General features: G+C 35.3%; 1 protein-coding gene across 1 annotated transcript; it reads left to right on the forward strand.

The window, feature by feature from the left end:
* Positions 1-146: 146 nt before the first annotated feature.
* Positions 147-16,523, forward strand: letm2 (leucine zipper-EF-hand containing transmembrane protein 2). Its single transcript, XM_056466590.1, has 11 exons — positions 147-477; positions 1,795-1,864; positions 2,302-2,740; positions 4,733-4,876; positions 5,746-5,883; positions 7,353-7,556; positions 9,879-9,998; positions 10,301-10,420; positions 13,314-13,421; positions 13,567-13,632; positions 15,158-16,523. The coding sequence occupies exons 2-11, from the start codon at positions 1,818-1,820 to the stop codon at positions 15,209-15,211; spliced, it is 1,440 nt and encodes a 479-aa protein (XP_056322565.1). The 5' UTR covers positions 147-477; positions 1,795-1,817; the 3' UTR covers positions 15,212-16,523.
* The last annotated feature ends 2,038 nt before the right edge of the window (positions 16,524-18,561 follow it).

Consider the following 18,561-nt stretch of genomic DNA (forward strand, 5'->3'; position numbering starts at 1 on the left):
AAGGACGCCTTTCTGCCCTCGTCACCACGGATGAGGTCATGGGAAGTTCCACTGTCCGCCCAGTACAGCGCATTGGCCAGCGTCACTAGTACGCACGACTCGCCTATTGGTGCTCACAGCTGTCAATCACGCCGCTCCTCTCATCGGATGATCCTCCTCGGCAGGGCAGTCGGCGCAACTCGGGCAGCAGAGGCAATCCGACAGTGCATTTTAAACCAGTGCAGCTGCACGGACTTGTACATTTATTTGTCGATTTGGGTTTAAATTAAAGGAGTTACACACCGTCGTGAATGGAGCATCTCATACCGTGGAAGCTCCATTATCCGTACCTTCGCCTCCGAGGAAATTTGACCCTCAGCTGCAGGAGGAGCGCTGTCGAGCCGAACATTTTTCTCCACCGTCATCCGATCTGACACCATACCCGATGCTTACTGCCTAACAGCCATCACACCGCACCACACGGACCTTTTTCGACAGGTTGGTTGTTGTTTAATATCTATTCGCGCGGATCCTCAATACCTCATCCGGATAATGAAAATCCTTAAGCTTCCATCGGTTGTTGTTGGTAAACCGTTAACGTTAACCCTCCACTCGCTTCTATGTTAACTTTAGTTGTACATTAACATAAGTAAAACACAAGAAATCGTCCGATCGCTTATGTTAATCGATGATCTGACCAGTACATCCATAAATAACCGTATGTTTGAGTTTACTGTAACACTGAAACTGAAAGCGCTGTGTTTTGGATCCACAGGCCTCTGTTGTGGCCTTCAGCGCCTGTCATTAAACTTTACGGCTTTTATTTAACGTTACTCACAATACTTTTTCTATTACACTTTAGACGCTCAAAAGCCCAAATATTTGAGAATTGTAATAGGAAGTCATGGTTGTTGTTCATTTTGACATAACGTTACACAAAAATAAAAAGTATTTGCACTTTAATTAAATGCCCGGTTTATGGTCATAATGATCACGGATGTGATGTAACGGTTATCCAACTGGCCTGTTGTGATTAGAGATAAACCTTATGTTAGCATGAAACGATACTCGTTTTTATGTTAAATATGGCCGGTGACTTTGACCGGTGTTTGTGTTCTGTTTTAGCAACGCGAGTGGCGGAGATAAACACGTGAGTCGGTGTTTTTGTGCAGTTCTCGCGACCGGCCGCAGGTGCACGCGAGCGTAGTTTCCTGCAGTACTGACACGAGGCTGTTATTGCTGCTGTGTTAATAAAGAAAATATTGATTTAAAAATACTGAAACGGATGTAAACAGCAAAATTTCCTTATAAGTTATATAACGCAATATTTAGTATCAATTTATCAAGTTAAATAGGTTTTAGAAAAGGCTTCACTATTTGTTAATGTAAGTATTTATAACTAAATTTGTGAAACTACAAATTATTTTGAAAAAAATATAATTTATTCCTTAAATACTGGAGCAAATCAGATTTATTTTATTTATAGTAGTCTTCCTTGATAAACGTCATTTTTGTGAATATATTATATTATCTTATTCATAAACATTGAAACATTAAAATCTTCCCTAATGATATGGTGTTTTTTTTAGTCTCATATATATAATTTATATATATATATATATATATATATATATATATATATATATATATATATATATATATATATATATATATATGATATAGTCACAAATATGATATTCTCATATTGACATACATTTTCTTCAATTGTTCACATTAAAATGTAATAATACATTATTAACAGAGAATACAATACAAATGCATTTTTAAAAATATATTTTTATGTTCACTTTGCAGGACGCCTGATTTTCCATCACAAAATGGCAGTTTTCAGCTCACAGGTGCTACTTGCGGTAACAAGATCAAGGTAAGGTCATTATCCAAATTACTATTGAATTATGTATTATTATGATCTTCACATGGGTTATTTGTATGATGTAAACAGTGTTCTCGTCCCTACCACCAGACAAAATATTAATAATAAAAGTTATTTTAATTTAGCACACAATTATGACTTTTTTTCCTCCTGCAAATTCAATGAAAACTTTAACAATTTTGATAGAATATTTTTAGATATGACCAGAACTGCAACATGCAAACTCAGAACTAAGAGAAAAGGTAACATTTAGATAGACAAAATGTAGATAAATCCAGAACTGCAACATGCAAACTCAGATTTGAGAGAAAATGTAACATTTAGACTTTTGTTTCCCCCTTGCTGTGAGAGAAAAAATGTCAAAATAGTGATCTTTAAAATTTGCCTATTACCTATTTTATTGATTTTATGACTTTGATTTTCCTCAGGGGATCTTACTTGCTTTCTAAAAGACATGGCTGTGCTACACTCCCCTCAACCGCATGCATACGCTACCATTCAGAATTGCTCGGACGTATTGCTATCACAGCCAGATGCCCCAGACAACTGTACCCCAACACATCCAGCTACATCCGCCCTGGTTGCATATCTGCACGTCCCATCCACAGCTCTTGTTCGTGGCTGCAGGAGGCGAAGGACACCCCTGCAGATTCTGAACCCATAAAGAGTAACCCAGCCGCCTCTGCCGCTCAACCACCGCCAACACCTCCAGCGTTGCCAAGGAAGTCCCTGGGACAGAGAGTCCTGGACGAGCTCAAGCATTACTATCATGGTTTCAGACTTCTGGGCATTGACACTAAAATCGCTGGCAGGATGGTGTGGAGGTTACTGCACGGCCAGCAGCTCACCAGAAGGGAGAGGAGGAGGGTATGTGTGGAAGGAAAAAGTTTAGGAAATTTTGGAGTTCAAATTATTATTATTTTTTTATGAGGATTTTTATATTTTAGATCAATCAATACTTTAAGGAATGCTGGATGCCACACAATAGATTTGTGTTGGGACAACATGAAGGAATTAAGTTACCTTATCAGTTTTTACAAATTGAAGTATCTATCTATCTATCTATCTATCTATCTATCTATCTATCTATCTATCTATCTATCTATCTATCTATCTATCTATCTATCTATCTATCTATCTATCTATCTATCTATCTATCTATCTATCTATCTATTATGTAATTTGACTAATCAGAGCAGTGTAAACTCTCGGAAAGGTGGGATTTAGAGATACTAGATCCTTGAATGAACTGTTTCAAACACTGAGAAAAACAACACTGCATTGCATATGATGAGAAATATATATATATATATATATATATATATATATATATATATATATATATATATATATATATATATATATATACATACATACATACATACATACATACATACATACATACATACATACATACATACATACATACATGCATGCATGCATGCATGCATGCATGCATGCATGCATGCATGCATGCATACATACATACATACATGCATACATACATACATATACATGTGTTTTTTTTTATATAATTGTTTTACAACATTATACAAACTGGAATAACTATATGATATCATGTATCAATTAAACTACCCTCTCCTATGGCCTCTTCAAAATCTTATGAATAAAGTTAAAAGAATACAGAGACCCCAGCCGAAATCATAATATAAATTACAAGAATATGAGATCTATAAAGTAAAATTATACAAGGGTTATGAAGCAATGTCGTTGTTAGAAATGTTTATAATTTCTGAAATTCACATTATTCATAATACTAAATAACCTACAGCTCTTCCAATACCTTTGGTACAAATATAAAAATGTTGGACTACCCGTATAACATGTTATATTCATGTACCATAGATTTGCTTAAGCTATAGTTCATCAAAAACTTTTTTTACATTTGCTGTTAATTCTCTAACACTCAAGCCTCCAAGATGCAGGGGAATTTATTATTTTTGTTTTCTGTAAAGCATTCAAGAAGACTTTTAGCTGAAACCATGGTACTTGGGGATTCATAGAATGCAAGTCAATGACTTCTGGCATTTTAGGAATAAAGAAAGCAAACATACTGGCAAAATAAAAATGAACAGCCTTGGCTTATAGAGTCTTATGAAGTGAAACGGTCAGTCTGTGCATGAAACTTGATCATTATTTACATCATTATAAGCTTTAATCCACAGCTTCTGCGAATAGTCCTAAGCTCATGTAATAGCACTAATTTAGTTTGATTGTACATGATTTTTCTACTCTTAAAGTTCTCTTACTCATTGATGTGCATTTTATAAATTACATGCAGTCACAGTTTCAGCTGAAAATCTATTAGAATTTTATATTTTATATATTTTATATAAAATGTTATATTTTATAATAACTTTTTATGTGAGTAACTGAACACATTGCCTTGTGTCTACTTTTTTTTATAACACTATTATGATATAGTAATTGTGATGCTATTTTCATATAAATCATTACTCGCTTCATTTTCCTCCTACTCCAATTTCCATTGTGCCATTGTAATACTTTGGTAATTAGTGGTTTATTAACCCAAATGATCTTAATAAAAGAATAGGTAAGCGGTTTGACATTTGAAATTGTGTCGCAAGTAATTAATATCTTTGTAGGATTTGAGGTGTTTCAAAGGGTAATTATGTTTTGTAATCATGTTTGAACAACCAGTGCTTGGTCAAGGATTTCTAATTTACTGTGACACCAATAGGATTGCATAACCAGTAAGCTTAACACCTCAGTGGAAGTACACCAGGTTCAGGATAGAAGTGTTTTTCTCACTTACCCAAACTGCTTTAGTTTTTGTGTTTGCACCTTGAAATAAATCTTGTCCTATTGTCTTTACAGCTGATGCGGACATGTGCTGACTTGTTCCGGCTTGTGCCCTTCATAGTCTTTGTTATCGTTCCCTTCATGGAGTTTCTGCTCCCTGTATTCCTCAAGCTCTTCCCAGAAATGTTGCCATCCACATTTGAGACGGAGACTAAAAAGGTATTTTTTTTTTTTAAAGAAAAGGTAACAACAAAGCTGAAATGTATTTGTTCTATTAGGATTCATTTAAAAAAACAAATGTCTTGATAAACCTGTTGAATTCAACATAATTATTTCACTTTGATTTAGTGGGTTTTTAATCAATGGAAAATGAGAACGAATGGTTTGTAAACTCTTTTCTGTTGAATAGAAGTAATGTTTTATTTTACTACATAAGTTGTGGATTTAGTCCAGGGGTCACCAAACTTGTTCCTGGAGGGCCGGTGTCCTGCAGATTTTTGCTCCAACCCTAATCAAACACACCTGAACAAGCTAATCAATGTCTTACTATGTATACCTAAAACACCAAGGCAGCTGTGTTGAGGTAAGTTGGAGCTAAACCCTGCAGGGACACCGGCCCTCCTGGACAGAGATTGGTGACCCCTGATTTAGTCAATCATTTCAGTTTAAAGATTAAACTCAAAAGTGATGAATAATGACTAAAGAAACTTCAGAATTTGTGATTATGAATTAAGTTTGATTCCGTGGGTCCCATACATTGAACAGAAGCAAGTTGAAATAATTTCAGTGTCTACAAACATGAGTTGAAAGTTTTCATAATTAAAAACGTTGAAGCAAAATTCAGAGCAGATGAACTAAGAAAATGGCTGAATTTTAAATTAATTTAAGTTTCTACTCATTTAAATTAATCTACTTAATTTAAGTAGATTACGTTTGATTCATTATGACTTATTCATGAAACACTTGTACATGTAAACATTTGTAAACTTTTATCATCGGTCTGATGTAATCTTAGTCTGCAGATTAGGAATGCATAACACGTGTCACCATTAATACTAATAAAACTGCTGAATTTGTTTCTCTGACAGGAGGAAAAACAGAGGAAAGGACTCGCTGCTAAACTGGAACTGGCCAAGTTCTTGCAGGAGACAATTGCAGAGATGGCAAGGAGGAATAAGGCAGCAGTTGGAGATGAGACTCAGAAGTTCTCCACCTATGTGCAGCAGGTGAGTTTCGTCATTGAAGCTGCTCCCAACTTACCATACATACAATACCTGACAAAAGTCTTTTCGTTAATCCCAGTTGTAAGCAACAAATAATAACTTGACTTTTAGTTGTTCATTTGGAAAAGTGGCAGAAGGTAGATTTTTCCGATTAATCATCTGTTGAACTGCATCCCAATCATCACAAATACTGCAGAAGACCTTTTGGAACCCGCATGGACCCAAGATTCTCAGAGAAATCAGTCAATTTTGGTGAAGGACAAATCGTGGTTTAGGGTTACATTCCATATAGGGGCATGCAAGAGATCTACTCAGTGATGGCGACATCAACAGCTTGAGTTATCAAGACATTTGTGCTGCCCATTACATTACAAACCACAGGAGAGGGCAAATTCTTCAGCAGGTCAGCACTCCTTCTCATACTTCAGTCTCCACATCAAAGTTCCTGAAAGCAAAGAAGGTCAAGGTGCTCCAGGATTGGCCAGGCCAGTCACCAGATATGAACATGATTGAGCATGTCTGGGGTAAGATGAAGGAGAAGGCATTGAAGATGAATCCAAAGAATCTTGATGAACTCTGGAAGTCCTGCAAGGCCATTCCAGATGACTTTATTAATAAGTTATTTGAGTAATTGCAGAGATGTAATGTATAGATGCAGTTGTCCAAGCTGATGGGAGTCATACACAATATTAATTCTTTTTCCACTGCACCATGACTTTATATTCTATACTGTACATTATTTCTGTTAAGTGACAAGACTTTTGTCTAAGCAAAGTCAGACCTTACTGTCCTAAATAACTAATTAAAAATCAAGGTATGATCATTTTTTTTGGGTAAAATAAGTGTAATCTAGATAATATCTCGATTCTAGATAATAATCTAGATAATAATTCATATTAGTCACTTCAAATACCAAATAAACAACTAGAAGTCAAATTATTATTTGTTGTTTCTAAAACTCGAATAGGTGACAAGACTTTTGTCAGGTAACATACTTTGTATGTCAGTGTATTAATTAAGAATGGTAATCCCAGAATAAAGAGGTTATTTTCTATCTTCAACCAAACCAATGCTTGCAAAAGCAACGTAGTTTAATTAAAAACAAAGTGATGCATGCATGCAGAAAACATACCCGCACACCTCACGCACCACATAACATTAATAACATTAATTCTTGTTCATCAGTGTCATGTCTCAGACAAAAGATGATTCTATACAAATTTTTTTGGTGTTCTCTAGAATAGTCATATGAAATTAATATTCATGCCAGTTTTGTCTTTTACTTTGGATTGATTTCTGTTATTTATTTAGAAAAATAATTGTATAATTCTAATAGTTCTATCTTAGCAATACTTTTATTTCTAATATTCAGTATAGATATTTATGTAAGGGTAAACAATTTTTTCGTGCCCCATTAGAGCTTTATATCTAGCGACACCTCTGGATTGACATATCTGTTTTGTGTGTTTCAGGTAAGGCACACCGGTGAACAGCCCAGCACTAAAGACATCGTGAAGTTCTCGAAGCTGTTTGAGGATGAGTTGACGTTGGAGCATCTGGAGCGGCCGCAGCTGGTGGCCTTGTGCAAACTGCTGGAGCTGCAGCCCATCGGCACCAATAACCTGCTGCGTTTTCAGCTAATGATGCAGCTGCGTACCATCAAGGCAGACGATGAGGTCAGACAGCTTCCAATGAGCCTCAAATGGGGTTTTACAGCCAAATTTATGACTTAACATGTTAATGTAAATTCAACATTTGCGGATGACTAAACCAGATGAAAGGAAATGCTGATTTATACGTGTTTGAGTGCGCACAATTTCATTTCATGTGGCAGTGTGCATGCCATTTTTTTGTAACTTGTCGAGTTTCTTCTTTTCCAAAGAGGCACAACTTCGAGACTAGGGATGTCCAGATCTGATATTGATATCGGAAATAGGTCCGATATCAGTCCAAAAAACTATATCGGACTGCGTTAAGAGTCTCGCATATAAGCAGTCCGTTGCGCTCTAAACTCCATTACAGCTATTCTATCCAGCAGCGGCCAGAGCCAGCATGCAAAGCCCATGTGATCACAAGACTGCTTGCTAGCAAAGTCTCTTTAAGATTTAACACGCTCTTCACTCTAAGTTATGGTGTATTACGATAGAAATCTATTATGACTGTAGCACAGGCTGACGCTATCAACAACGGCACATGTCTAACGTTACTGGTTTATTTACTTCACGTCAAGCGATCTTAAAATTGTTTTGTATACGCTGCCAAGCAACGGCCTCAATTCGGTCATGGCATGTTGTGGTGCATCCAGTGTGATACCTAATTCAACACCAGTGCTTCCCACACAGAAGACTTTACCTCAGCGGCGCGGTTCTGTGTGCGTGAGAATACTCCGCCACAGACTCGCGTGCTCTGTTGATGCAGACCCACAGAGGCGTGCTGGACATCTGTTCTGACTTTGAGCTTTGAGAAGAGCGTGAGGACACGCAGAGAAAAAAAGGCTTTTTACTAAATGGACTAATCCAGCTCATTATTTAGGGTGACAATACATCCTCTTTTTCCCAGACGTCCTCTATTTGGGACTTAAAAAATGCATTCAGCCAAGATTTCTAAATTGCCTAACATGTCCCGGATTCTGCTTTCTTTAGCTGTGTTTTTGCATTATTTTATACGCAAACTTTGGCTGGTGCATCTCAAACTTTCAGCAGCACCAAGACTAGAGAGGGAGTGAGCGAGAGAGCAGATTTGACCTGTGAGTGGTGCACATGGATAGTAGGAGAGAAATAGTGGATTTCTTATTTTTTTTATTTCATTTTTTACTTGAACACACTGAAAATAAACAGTGTCATGTAAAAGGTGTCAAATGCTAAACATCTTTGTTGTTTTAATTGTCTGTTAAATAAGAATAAGAAATCCTGTTGCTGAGGGCCATTACAGTTTAAAAGAAAGAATGGTATTACTTTTTGGGCAGAAAGATAATATGTGCAATATATATTATTATAAAATTAATAATGTTTTGTTCGGGAACATTGATACAGCCATAATCTTCTTATGATACAAACACAGATTAAATTGATCTGATAATGTAAATGTTTGTACTAACCATACTGCACATTTTTAGTAATTTAACTTGTAACAATAACTTCTTATTTCTGCTCCCCTGTGTAAAAGATATTTTTCAGCTCGAAACTGGATCAAAATTTCATCAAAAAGCTGTGTGTGAAATTGAAACAAGTCGAAAGTATTCATGATTTGTGCTGATATCGGATTTGTACCGGTATCGGTTCGTACTGAAGGCTGCAATATCGGTATCATATCGGAAGTTAAAATGTTGTATCGGGACATCCCTATTGAAGACTCATTTAACCGTACCGCATGAATGTGCATGTACCGACATCTTTATGAATCCAATACAGCAGACGTAATCAAATTTTTTTTTGTTTTGTGTAAAGTACTAAAGACATGTCGTCAGCGCTGATCTGTGTTTAGAATTTGATGTGTATATATGATGCGTCTTCACTATCGGTTATAATATTGACGTAAATCCACACTAAAGTAGCAGCAACTAACCTACCATGTACTTCGTCACTGTTATCGATGTTTGCTCGCATTTGCTTTTAAAATGGACACATACTGTTTGTGTGTGTGTGTGTGAGCATGTCATTTTGTGTTTTCATAAACACTGTAAAGGTGGCATTTTTCAAAATGAATGCATTTTCAATATGAATCGCTTTCAGCCCCCCTAAATGCTGTTGACATGTAAACAAACAAGCAAAACGCAAAAAGTTTTTGACAAACACAATGTGTTCTGTAAATGGTCCATTAGAGTTTTAAAAGGACACACTTTTGCATTTTACTGTGCTGCTTTTATTTTTATGCAGAAACATGCAAGTATAGAGGTCTTTTTCATGTTTTTATAACTCTATTGACTTAAGAGTACTGTTCTGGGTTCAGCTCATGTATAATCATTGTTTTTGGATGTTTGTTTGTGTGTGTGTGTGTAGATGATTGCTACCGAAGGTGTGTCTGCAATGACTGTGGCGGAGCTTCAGGCCGCCTGCAGGAGTCGTGGCATGAGATCTTTGGGTCTGACCACAGATCAGCTCCGACAGCAGCTACAGCAGGTGTGTGTCTGTGTATATGCAAAAACCAGCCTGACCAGGTTGTAAAACTGCTGGTTAGAGTAGATATTTATGACTTGTTTTCCACCCAAAGGCTAGACTCATTGCAAATGTGACACATATAAAGACTTTGGTTTACTCGTCTAATATTCACCTATATTTAAATGCGTTATTTCCTGTTGCCATGGATGTCAGTGGAAAATGATTGAACATTAATGACGCGGGTCATTATTTGTCAGTGTAACCTCACTTTTTTTGAACAATTGATGAAGGGTTTGTAATGTTTTGTGTTTTTCATCTGTCAGTGGCTGGATCTGCACCTGAAAGAAAACGTTCCACCGTCCCTCTTGCTGCTCTCTCGTGCAATGTACCTGACGGACCTCACTCCTAAACCTCCAGTCATCCCACCAGTGCCCAAACTGGAGGTAAACACTTCAACTCCATATAGCTCTCACATGTCTTTATGCACAATGTGGATTGTTAAGATGCCCATAAAAATGTCAAACTGCATTAGAAATTCAGTTTGCAGTCTTAAGACAAGTAATAATTTATGTAATATTTAAACCTATTTAATAGTATATTATTTCTAACGTTTAAGAAAACCTTAATGTTGATTTTTACTAAAAGTAAAGACACAATAATTCTTCCCAGATCTGAACTAAGAATGTAGTTTTATTTATACATATATAAAGTAGGGAAGGCTATAGTGTTTGCCTGGTTGCAGTTACTTCTGTTTATGCTTTTGAACATTCGCACATTTCACAAGAAAAGGTTATTTAGTATTTTTGAGCAAGTTATAAAAATGTTAGTTTAGCATTATTTTGCTTTTGCAGTTCTTTAAATGTACAATAAATAAATGTACAATAAATACTACGAGTTAAAATTAATATTTTAAAAGGTAAAAGCAAATTTGTAATAATAAATACCCATTCTAAGGTTTGCTATATATTTAATTTAATAGGTCGATTTGATTGTTACATTTTTGTTAAATGAAGAAATGTACAGTTAAATCAGCCAATATCTGAACTATAATACAACATGCCTACTAATGAAGACACTTGAATATAATTAAATAACTTTTGTTTGTTATAAACCATAAATAGTTTGATCCTCTCTAACCTTTTAGTCTGAAAATTTGGACTAGATGTATCCAGATTATGTTTCTTCTAATGTATCAGTGCTTATAAACAGCACAATTGTGTATGTGTTTGCTTTAGCTACAACGTATAAATTGTGATGTGTGTAACTGAAATACAACCAGGCTTTCTGGCAGCAATTCAATTCAATTCACCTTTATTTGTATAGCGCTTATACAATGTAGATTGTGTCAAAGCAGCTTCACATAAAAGGTCATAGTAAATAGTAAATAGGAACAGTGTAATTCAGTTTGTAGTGTTTAAGTTCAGTTCAGTTTAGCTCAGTTCAGTGTGGTTTAATAATCACTACTGAGAGTCTAAATATAGAAGAGCAAATCCAACGTTGCGCAGCTCTATAGATCCCGAACCATGCAAGCCAGAGGCGACAGCGGAGAGGGAAAAAAACTTCACTAATGGCGGAAGTGAAGAAAAAAAACCTTGAGAGAAACCAAGCTCAGTTGGGCACGATCATTTTAATTTCTCCGCTGGCCAAACGTCTCGTGCAGAGCTGCAGTCTCAGTGGTGGAGGCTGGAAGCTGGCCTCAGCGAAGACTCGTCTGTCTCTGGAGCGTCACAGGAATCAGTCTCATGTTCTCCACTCTTCCATGACCATCACAGTAGCTGCTCAGGATACGGCCCGGTCCAGGATATGGAAACCTTGGGATCATCTCATCGTTGGTCTTGGATCGAATCAGTGACTCTGCATAGTCTGAGGGCCTCGGGAAGAGTATCCCCAGGTGGAAATGGAGAATAAAGAGAATAATTAGCGTAGCTGCTGTTCATAGTGTATATCAACAAGGTGCAGAAACCTGTGTGGAAGCCCGCTAAGTGGTGCACTAAGTGTATGCTTTACTGAACAGATAGGTCTTTAATCTAGTTTTGAATTGGGAGAGTGTGTCTGAGCCTCGGACGTTATCAGGAAGGCTATTCCAGAGTTTAGGAGCTATAAATGAGAAGGCTCGACCTCCTTTACTCGACTTTGCTATTCTAGGTACTACCAGAAGCCCTAAGTTTTGAGACCTTAAAGAGTGAGTTGGATTGTAGTGAGACAGAAGATTGGTTAGATAAACAGGAGCTAGATTATTTAAAGCTTTATATGTAAGAAGCAATATTTTAAATTCAATACGAAACTTAACAGGCAGCCAGTGTAAGGAGAATAAAATTGGGGTGATGTGATCAAATTTTCTAGACCTGGTAAGAACTCTGGCAGCTGCATTTTGTACTAATTGAAGTTTGTTAATAGAGGATGCTGGGCAGCCAGCAAATAGAGCATTACAGTAGTCCAGCCTAGAAGTCATAAAAGCATGGACTAGCTTTTCTGCATCTGAGATGGATAGCATACTTCGTAACTTAGCGATATTTCTCAGATGAAAGAAAGCAGTTTTTGTGACATGGGATATATGATTTTTAAAAGTTAAATTGCTGTCTAATATGACACCCAGATCTTTTATAGTAGAGCTAACGCTAACTTTGTATCCCTCTAATTGTAGGTCGAGTTGTGAGATCTGCTGTGTACAGGATTTAGGCCCAATAAGTAATAATTCTGTTTTGTCTGAGTTTAAGAGAAGATAATTGTTGGTCATCCAGTCTTTAACATCTTTAATACACTCAGTTAGCTTGGACAGTTTAGACGTCTTGTCAGGTTTAGTTGAAATATATAATTGAGTATCATCTGCATAGCAGTGAAAGCTGATCCCATGTCTTCTAATAATGTCTCCCAGGGGTAGCATGTATATTGTAAACAGCAAAGGGCCTAAAACTGATCCTTGAGGCACCCCGTATTTTACTGGGCTGATTTGTGAAGGCTGTCCATTAATATTCACAAACTGGTAACAGCCAGCTAAGTATGACTTAAACCATTGTAGGGCCTGTCTGAACTATAATACAACACACCTACTAATGAAGACACTTGAATATAATTAAATAACTTTTGTTTGTTATAAACCATAAATAGTTTGATCCTCTCTAACCTTTTAGTCTGAAAACTTGGACTAGATGTATCCAGATTATGTTTCTTCTAATGTAACAGTGCTTATAGTGCTTGACAACAGATTAACTTTCAAACCTTTACAAAGTGATGTCTGGCTCTCATATCAGACAGAAATGCAGACTGCTACGTCACAACATGGTTAATGTTTCTTATGGTATCAACTGACCTTTTTCCTCACTGTCTGGGCCACAGAAAGCCAATCCTCCTCCTGTGGAGGCCGAAACGTCAGCCAAAGGGAATCCCCTGTCCTCCTCAGTGGAGGTGATGGTGGATTCTGCTCCTGTCATCAAAAACAGAAAGGTATACATCTTGTTTTATCACCAATCAATTAATCAGTCCCCACTTTAGGGTCTCTCTAGGCTATCAGGCCATGTTTAAAAAAACAGGAAAGGAAGTATTTACAAAAACCTTTGTCTGATACGAACATTTTGGCTATGTATTTTAGTCAGAAGAATTGTTGGAGAAACCCAGAGGGTTGGACATGCCTTCACCTGAAGCTCAGTTAATACATGTAAGTATATAGTAGATCACACAAGATACCGCATTGATCACATTTGTATTGAAAGGTGAAAAGTCAATAATGTTTTTTCTTTCTTTCTTTTTTATAGTTATTTAAATTTAGCTAATTTTAAAATTGAACTTTTTTTTTTATTTTTATTAATTTACATTTTATTGTTACATTTTTAGTATTTTGTTTTTTAATATTTTATACATTTAATTTCATGTAACAAATATTGTTTTGTATCATGATTTTAGTTTTAGCTAACTGTTCTATCCCTGGACTATTACACACATTTTCCTGGACGCTTCCTTTATTTTTACATGTAAATGTTTTTAGAAGTATGATATGGGTTAAAGACAAAAAGGGGCAATAAAAGGTATAATCAAAATAATAATGTAACACAGCTGTATTTTTATTAGTGTGTCTTATTTATGTGTTTTTTTTCTGAACAACAAAATCATACGTTAACCATGTTTACGAGGGACACATTCAAAAAGTTATTCCCTGTAACAACTGCTCTCTAAATCTTAATAACTAATATTTTAATGTATACATGTATTATATTAATATACTTCAAATCACTAGGTCTTAAAAAGTCCAGAATATAAATTTAATATGAGAACAATTAAATACAAATGTCAGCCTTGCCATGAAAAAAAATCAAGTTAAAATAGCGAAACCATTACCAAGTTATTTGTGTAAGCAAGTATTTTACAGTACTTTAGAAATCCTCAAAAATGTCTCTGTTAATGTATTTAAACAATTATATTGGATTTACCAAACTCACACAAGTGCCATTTTTACATGTCACATTCATAATTGGGAGACGTCACATCCATAACAAAGCGTTTTCCTCATTAATGCAAAATAAAAAAATTATATTTGTTCTATTGTGAGCCAACTCTTATCATTTTGATTAGCCTTATTTCTTTTGGGTTGTGCAGTTTAATTCACAAAATTTCTACAAAGTATGTTGTTGACTGCAAACTTGCATACTTTTTTGGTCACATCCATAAGGCATGTTTATTTTTCTCATTTAAAATCTCAAATATGTTTACAGATTGATATTTTTCTGATCATGTAGCTCTGTGGTTAGTTGTTTGAAAATATAAACAGATGTTTTAATATAATGATAACATATACTTTCTCTGTGAGTTTATGTTTTGAGTTTTTACTGCAAATGTCACATCCATAATGCTGGGATTGCTCATGATCATTTATTCCTTAGTATAGATTTATTAGGTACAGGTGAGGAAAATGTATTATTCATGCATAAACATATGTTACACTGTTGGAACAAACTAGACATTAACGCTAGACACATTTAAAGTGTGTGTATCACTTTCAATGCGGACACTAATATTCTATATTATTAAAACATTTGTTAGTTCACCTGTAAAAGCATATGTATATTCACTACATTAACCAGCTCATGTAACTTAAATTTGAATGTTTTTGAATTTGGTGATGTTTAAAAATACAAAGCAGAACAGTATTTTCTAGAAACTCACCTTCATTTGTTGTGTCTCATCAGGCTAAAGAAGCAGAGTTGTCACAGAAGTCCAAGATGAGCGCCAATGGCATATGAGAGTGGCTTCATGTGACCATCATCACCTTATTCTGCTGGAGAAAGTGTGTAGATGCTGGAGGAAGAGTCTCTCGTACACTCTACGATCTCAGAGACTCTTCCATTCAGACCTGATCAGCTACTCGCATCACATCCTCAATCAACATCTGCTCCTAAAAAAAAAAACAACAAGAAAATAAGAGCAAAACGGTTTGGTTTGAATTGATCCATCACTCCTGCTTGACATCATTGACTTTTACAACCATGAACATTTGACAGATTATGTAAATTAGCACACAAAAAAGGCTTCAAGATTCTGTCCGGCCAGAAAATGAACAAGGAACTTTGCCTTTTTTTTCTGAACTTCATTATGTAAATGTGTAAATAAATTGTACAATACCTGCATATTATATAAGTGCTGCCGCTTTATACAGTCACTGTGCCATACATGTAGTCTATGAGTTGGAAAAATAAGATTATTTTAATATGAGGAATGCGTACGGTTGCATTCAGGATTGAGTTTGGCAGATGATTTGTAAATGGCAAAGTACGTGGGTATTTTTTATTTGAAAATGTTTCGATTCCCTTTTCTAGGGGAATTTTTACGTTCACTCCCTCAGGAGATGCGATTAGCGGTGTAGCGATTTACGCCAGGCCTGCCTGTGGCAGACTCCGGCACGAAACCGTTTTATCAGAAAGTGTGTATTTAATTTGTTGATGATATGCCGTGTCCCCGTTTGAATCATGCATTTAAATATTTTCCTTTGCGGAAAAGCCTAAATACCTGTTGAAGTCCTGAGTTTAATTTTGACAAATATCGAAATATTCCCTTGAAGACATATTTTTGATTCATGTATTATTTGGATTGTTATTGCTTTTCATGTTGCACAGGATAAAAACCACTGTGAGGGAAACAATATTGTATGGCAATACTTTAAAAGCATTGAACCCCCCCAGATGTGGCTTTGTTTATCCCTTCGCCTGGCCTTTAAGTCGACTGTAACCTTAACTGAATTTGTTACCTCTAGTCTCACTCTGTCCTGGTGCACTTTTTTAAGTTGATCTATTGTGTAAAATTGAAAATCTAGCCTCTGGTTGCATAAACCAGAGTAACATCTTTGACCACTGTACAGTCAAGAAGTAAAGGTGCTCTTTTGAATCTTCAAGTGTTACACAACCCCATTATTAACTCCATTTTGTTTTGCGTCATTTGAACAAATGCTATGGTTTTTGTTTCCTAAATTGACGGTGAAATTTACTCATGTTTTGGATTAATTGACATTTGTGTTCAGTTTAAAAGCATTTCATTAAAAAAACAAATCTGATATCAAAATGATTGATGTGAAATTTGTTTTTATTTTGTGAACATGATCCTAATGTTGCAGGTAAATATGAAGCGGAGTAAGTTTTCTGAGTTTTTAAACTGAACTATTTTTGCTAAATGTATTTTTGGGGCTCTAATTGTTTGCACAAAAACATTAAATATAATAAAACAATTTACCAAAAATATTATGTATATTTAAGCACACCCCTCTCAAATCCATATTTTAAATTCATATATTTAATAGGAAGCTATACAATATTATATTTGTGCATATACATTAGATTAGTCCGTACTGAAGCCAAATCTGGAGCTGATCTAACTTACAATAATGGTCCAAAAACTAGAACACCCAAATGTATGGTATAGGAAAACATTAAATACATATTTTAAAAAGAGGAAAAATCAAGAGAAGCAAAAAAAAAAAATTTAGTAATTTTGTAGGTTGTCTTTTTTTTCCAATATTTTTCTTGAAATATTATTTTAATATTTCTGTTTAATAAATCTGTTTTGTTTAAATGCATCAAAATACATTGCCTATATTCACAGAGAAATGAACAAAATTTTCAATTTTGCTGAGCACTATATATATATTTATAGATGTATGTATGTATGTATGTATGTGTGTGTGTGTGTGTGTGTGTATATATATATATATATATATATATATATATATATATATATATATATATATATATATGGAGATTTTAAAGAACAGTGGAGATTATAGACTAGAAAGTATGGGAAGCATAAAGAGAGTAAGAATCGGCAATAGGCCAGAAATCAAACTTCGGTCACTGTAGACACTTTAGTGCCATACGTCGACGCATTAACCACTAGGCTATTGGCGCAGACAAATAAATACTACAATTTTTTTGCTCTCATTCAACTTTAATTTTAATAAGAAAAAGATAGCACATTTATAAATAGCAAAATATAGATCAACATTTTTTGCATATATTTCCTACTGCTAAAAACTTGCTGTTCTAGCTTGGCTGTTGTCTTGCATTACCTTATGCTGCAAACATCAGTTTTTTTACATTTAAACCTTGACATCCATCACAAAACAAGAGTTATTTTCCCTTAATAAACTTTTGCAAAAGAACACAGATGGAGAATACATTTTTTCTGAGCAAAAGCAAAGTTGTTAAAAGGGATAGTTCACCTGAGAATGAAAATTCTGTCATCATTTACTCACCGTTGACTTACATTTTTTTTCTGTTAAACAAAAGAAAAGATATTTTGAAGAATGATGAAAACCAGTCAATGGTTACTGGTTTCCAACATAAATAAATATTTTTTTGTGTTAAAAAACATTAATAAAACTTTTTATCAAAAAGTTCTAAAAAATTTCTGAAAAAAAAAAGGCTAAAAATCATTTTTTTAAGCTGAAAAGCAAGTCTTGCCAGTTTCCCACCATGTACTTTGCACGCAGATCCTATGATTCCTCTGGAATGCTGTTCAGTGGTCGATTGGAAATGTCTTCTGTGTTTTTAGTTTGACTGTTTAAACAAGCTGATTAGCAGGAATGTCATCCAAGTTCCCATTCCTCAGATTAGTTCAGTGGAGCATTAGGCCAGGACTCGCCGCTCATGCTGGTACAGTAATATGATGATGCTGGTCATAAGACTCCTGAACTTTCTCAACTGTCTCGTATGAAAGCCTACTAAACTTTGACCAATCTGTACATTGAAATGGTGTACCCAGTTTTTGATGTCTTACAAGCATGTCCTTATGTTACATTAATGTCTGCAAAAAAATGTATAGTTTTGTTCCATGCAGCAGTACATTCATTTTCAGTGCTGTAAAGATTTTCATTTATAAGATTCGGTGTACAAATGACAAATTACAACTTATGCTCTACATGATTTATACAAATATTTAATGAATTTTGGGCGACTTCAAATGTAAGTTAATTGATTAACTATTTAACTTAATGAAACAGCATAGCGTACACCAGAAATGCCCAAACCTGGGCCCGCAGGCCAAAGTTGGCCCATAGCCTTTGATTTGGCCCACCAACCAATCAGATAAGGACAAATGACGAGGA

Source organism: Danio aesculapii, chromosome 10, assembly GCF_903798145.1.
Source record: "Danio aesculapii chromosome 10, fDanAes4.1, whole genome shotgun sequence".
Lineage (NCBI taxonomy): Eukaryota > Metazoa > Chordata > Actinopteri > Cypriniformes > Danionidae > Danio > Danio aesculapii.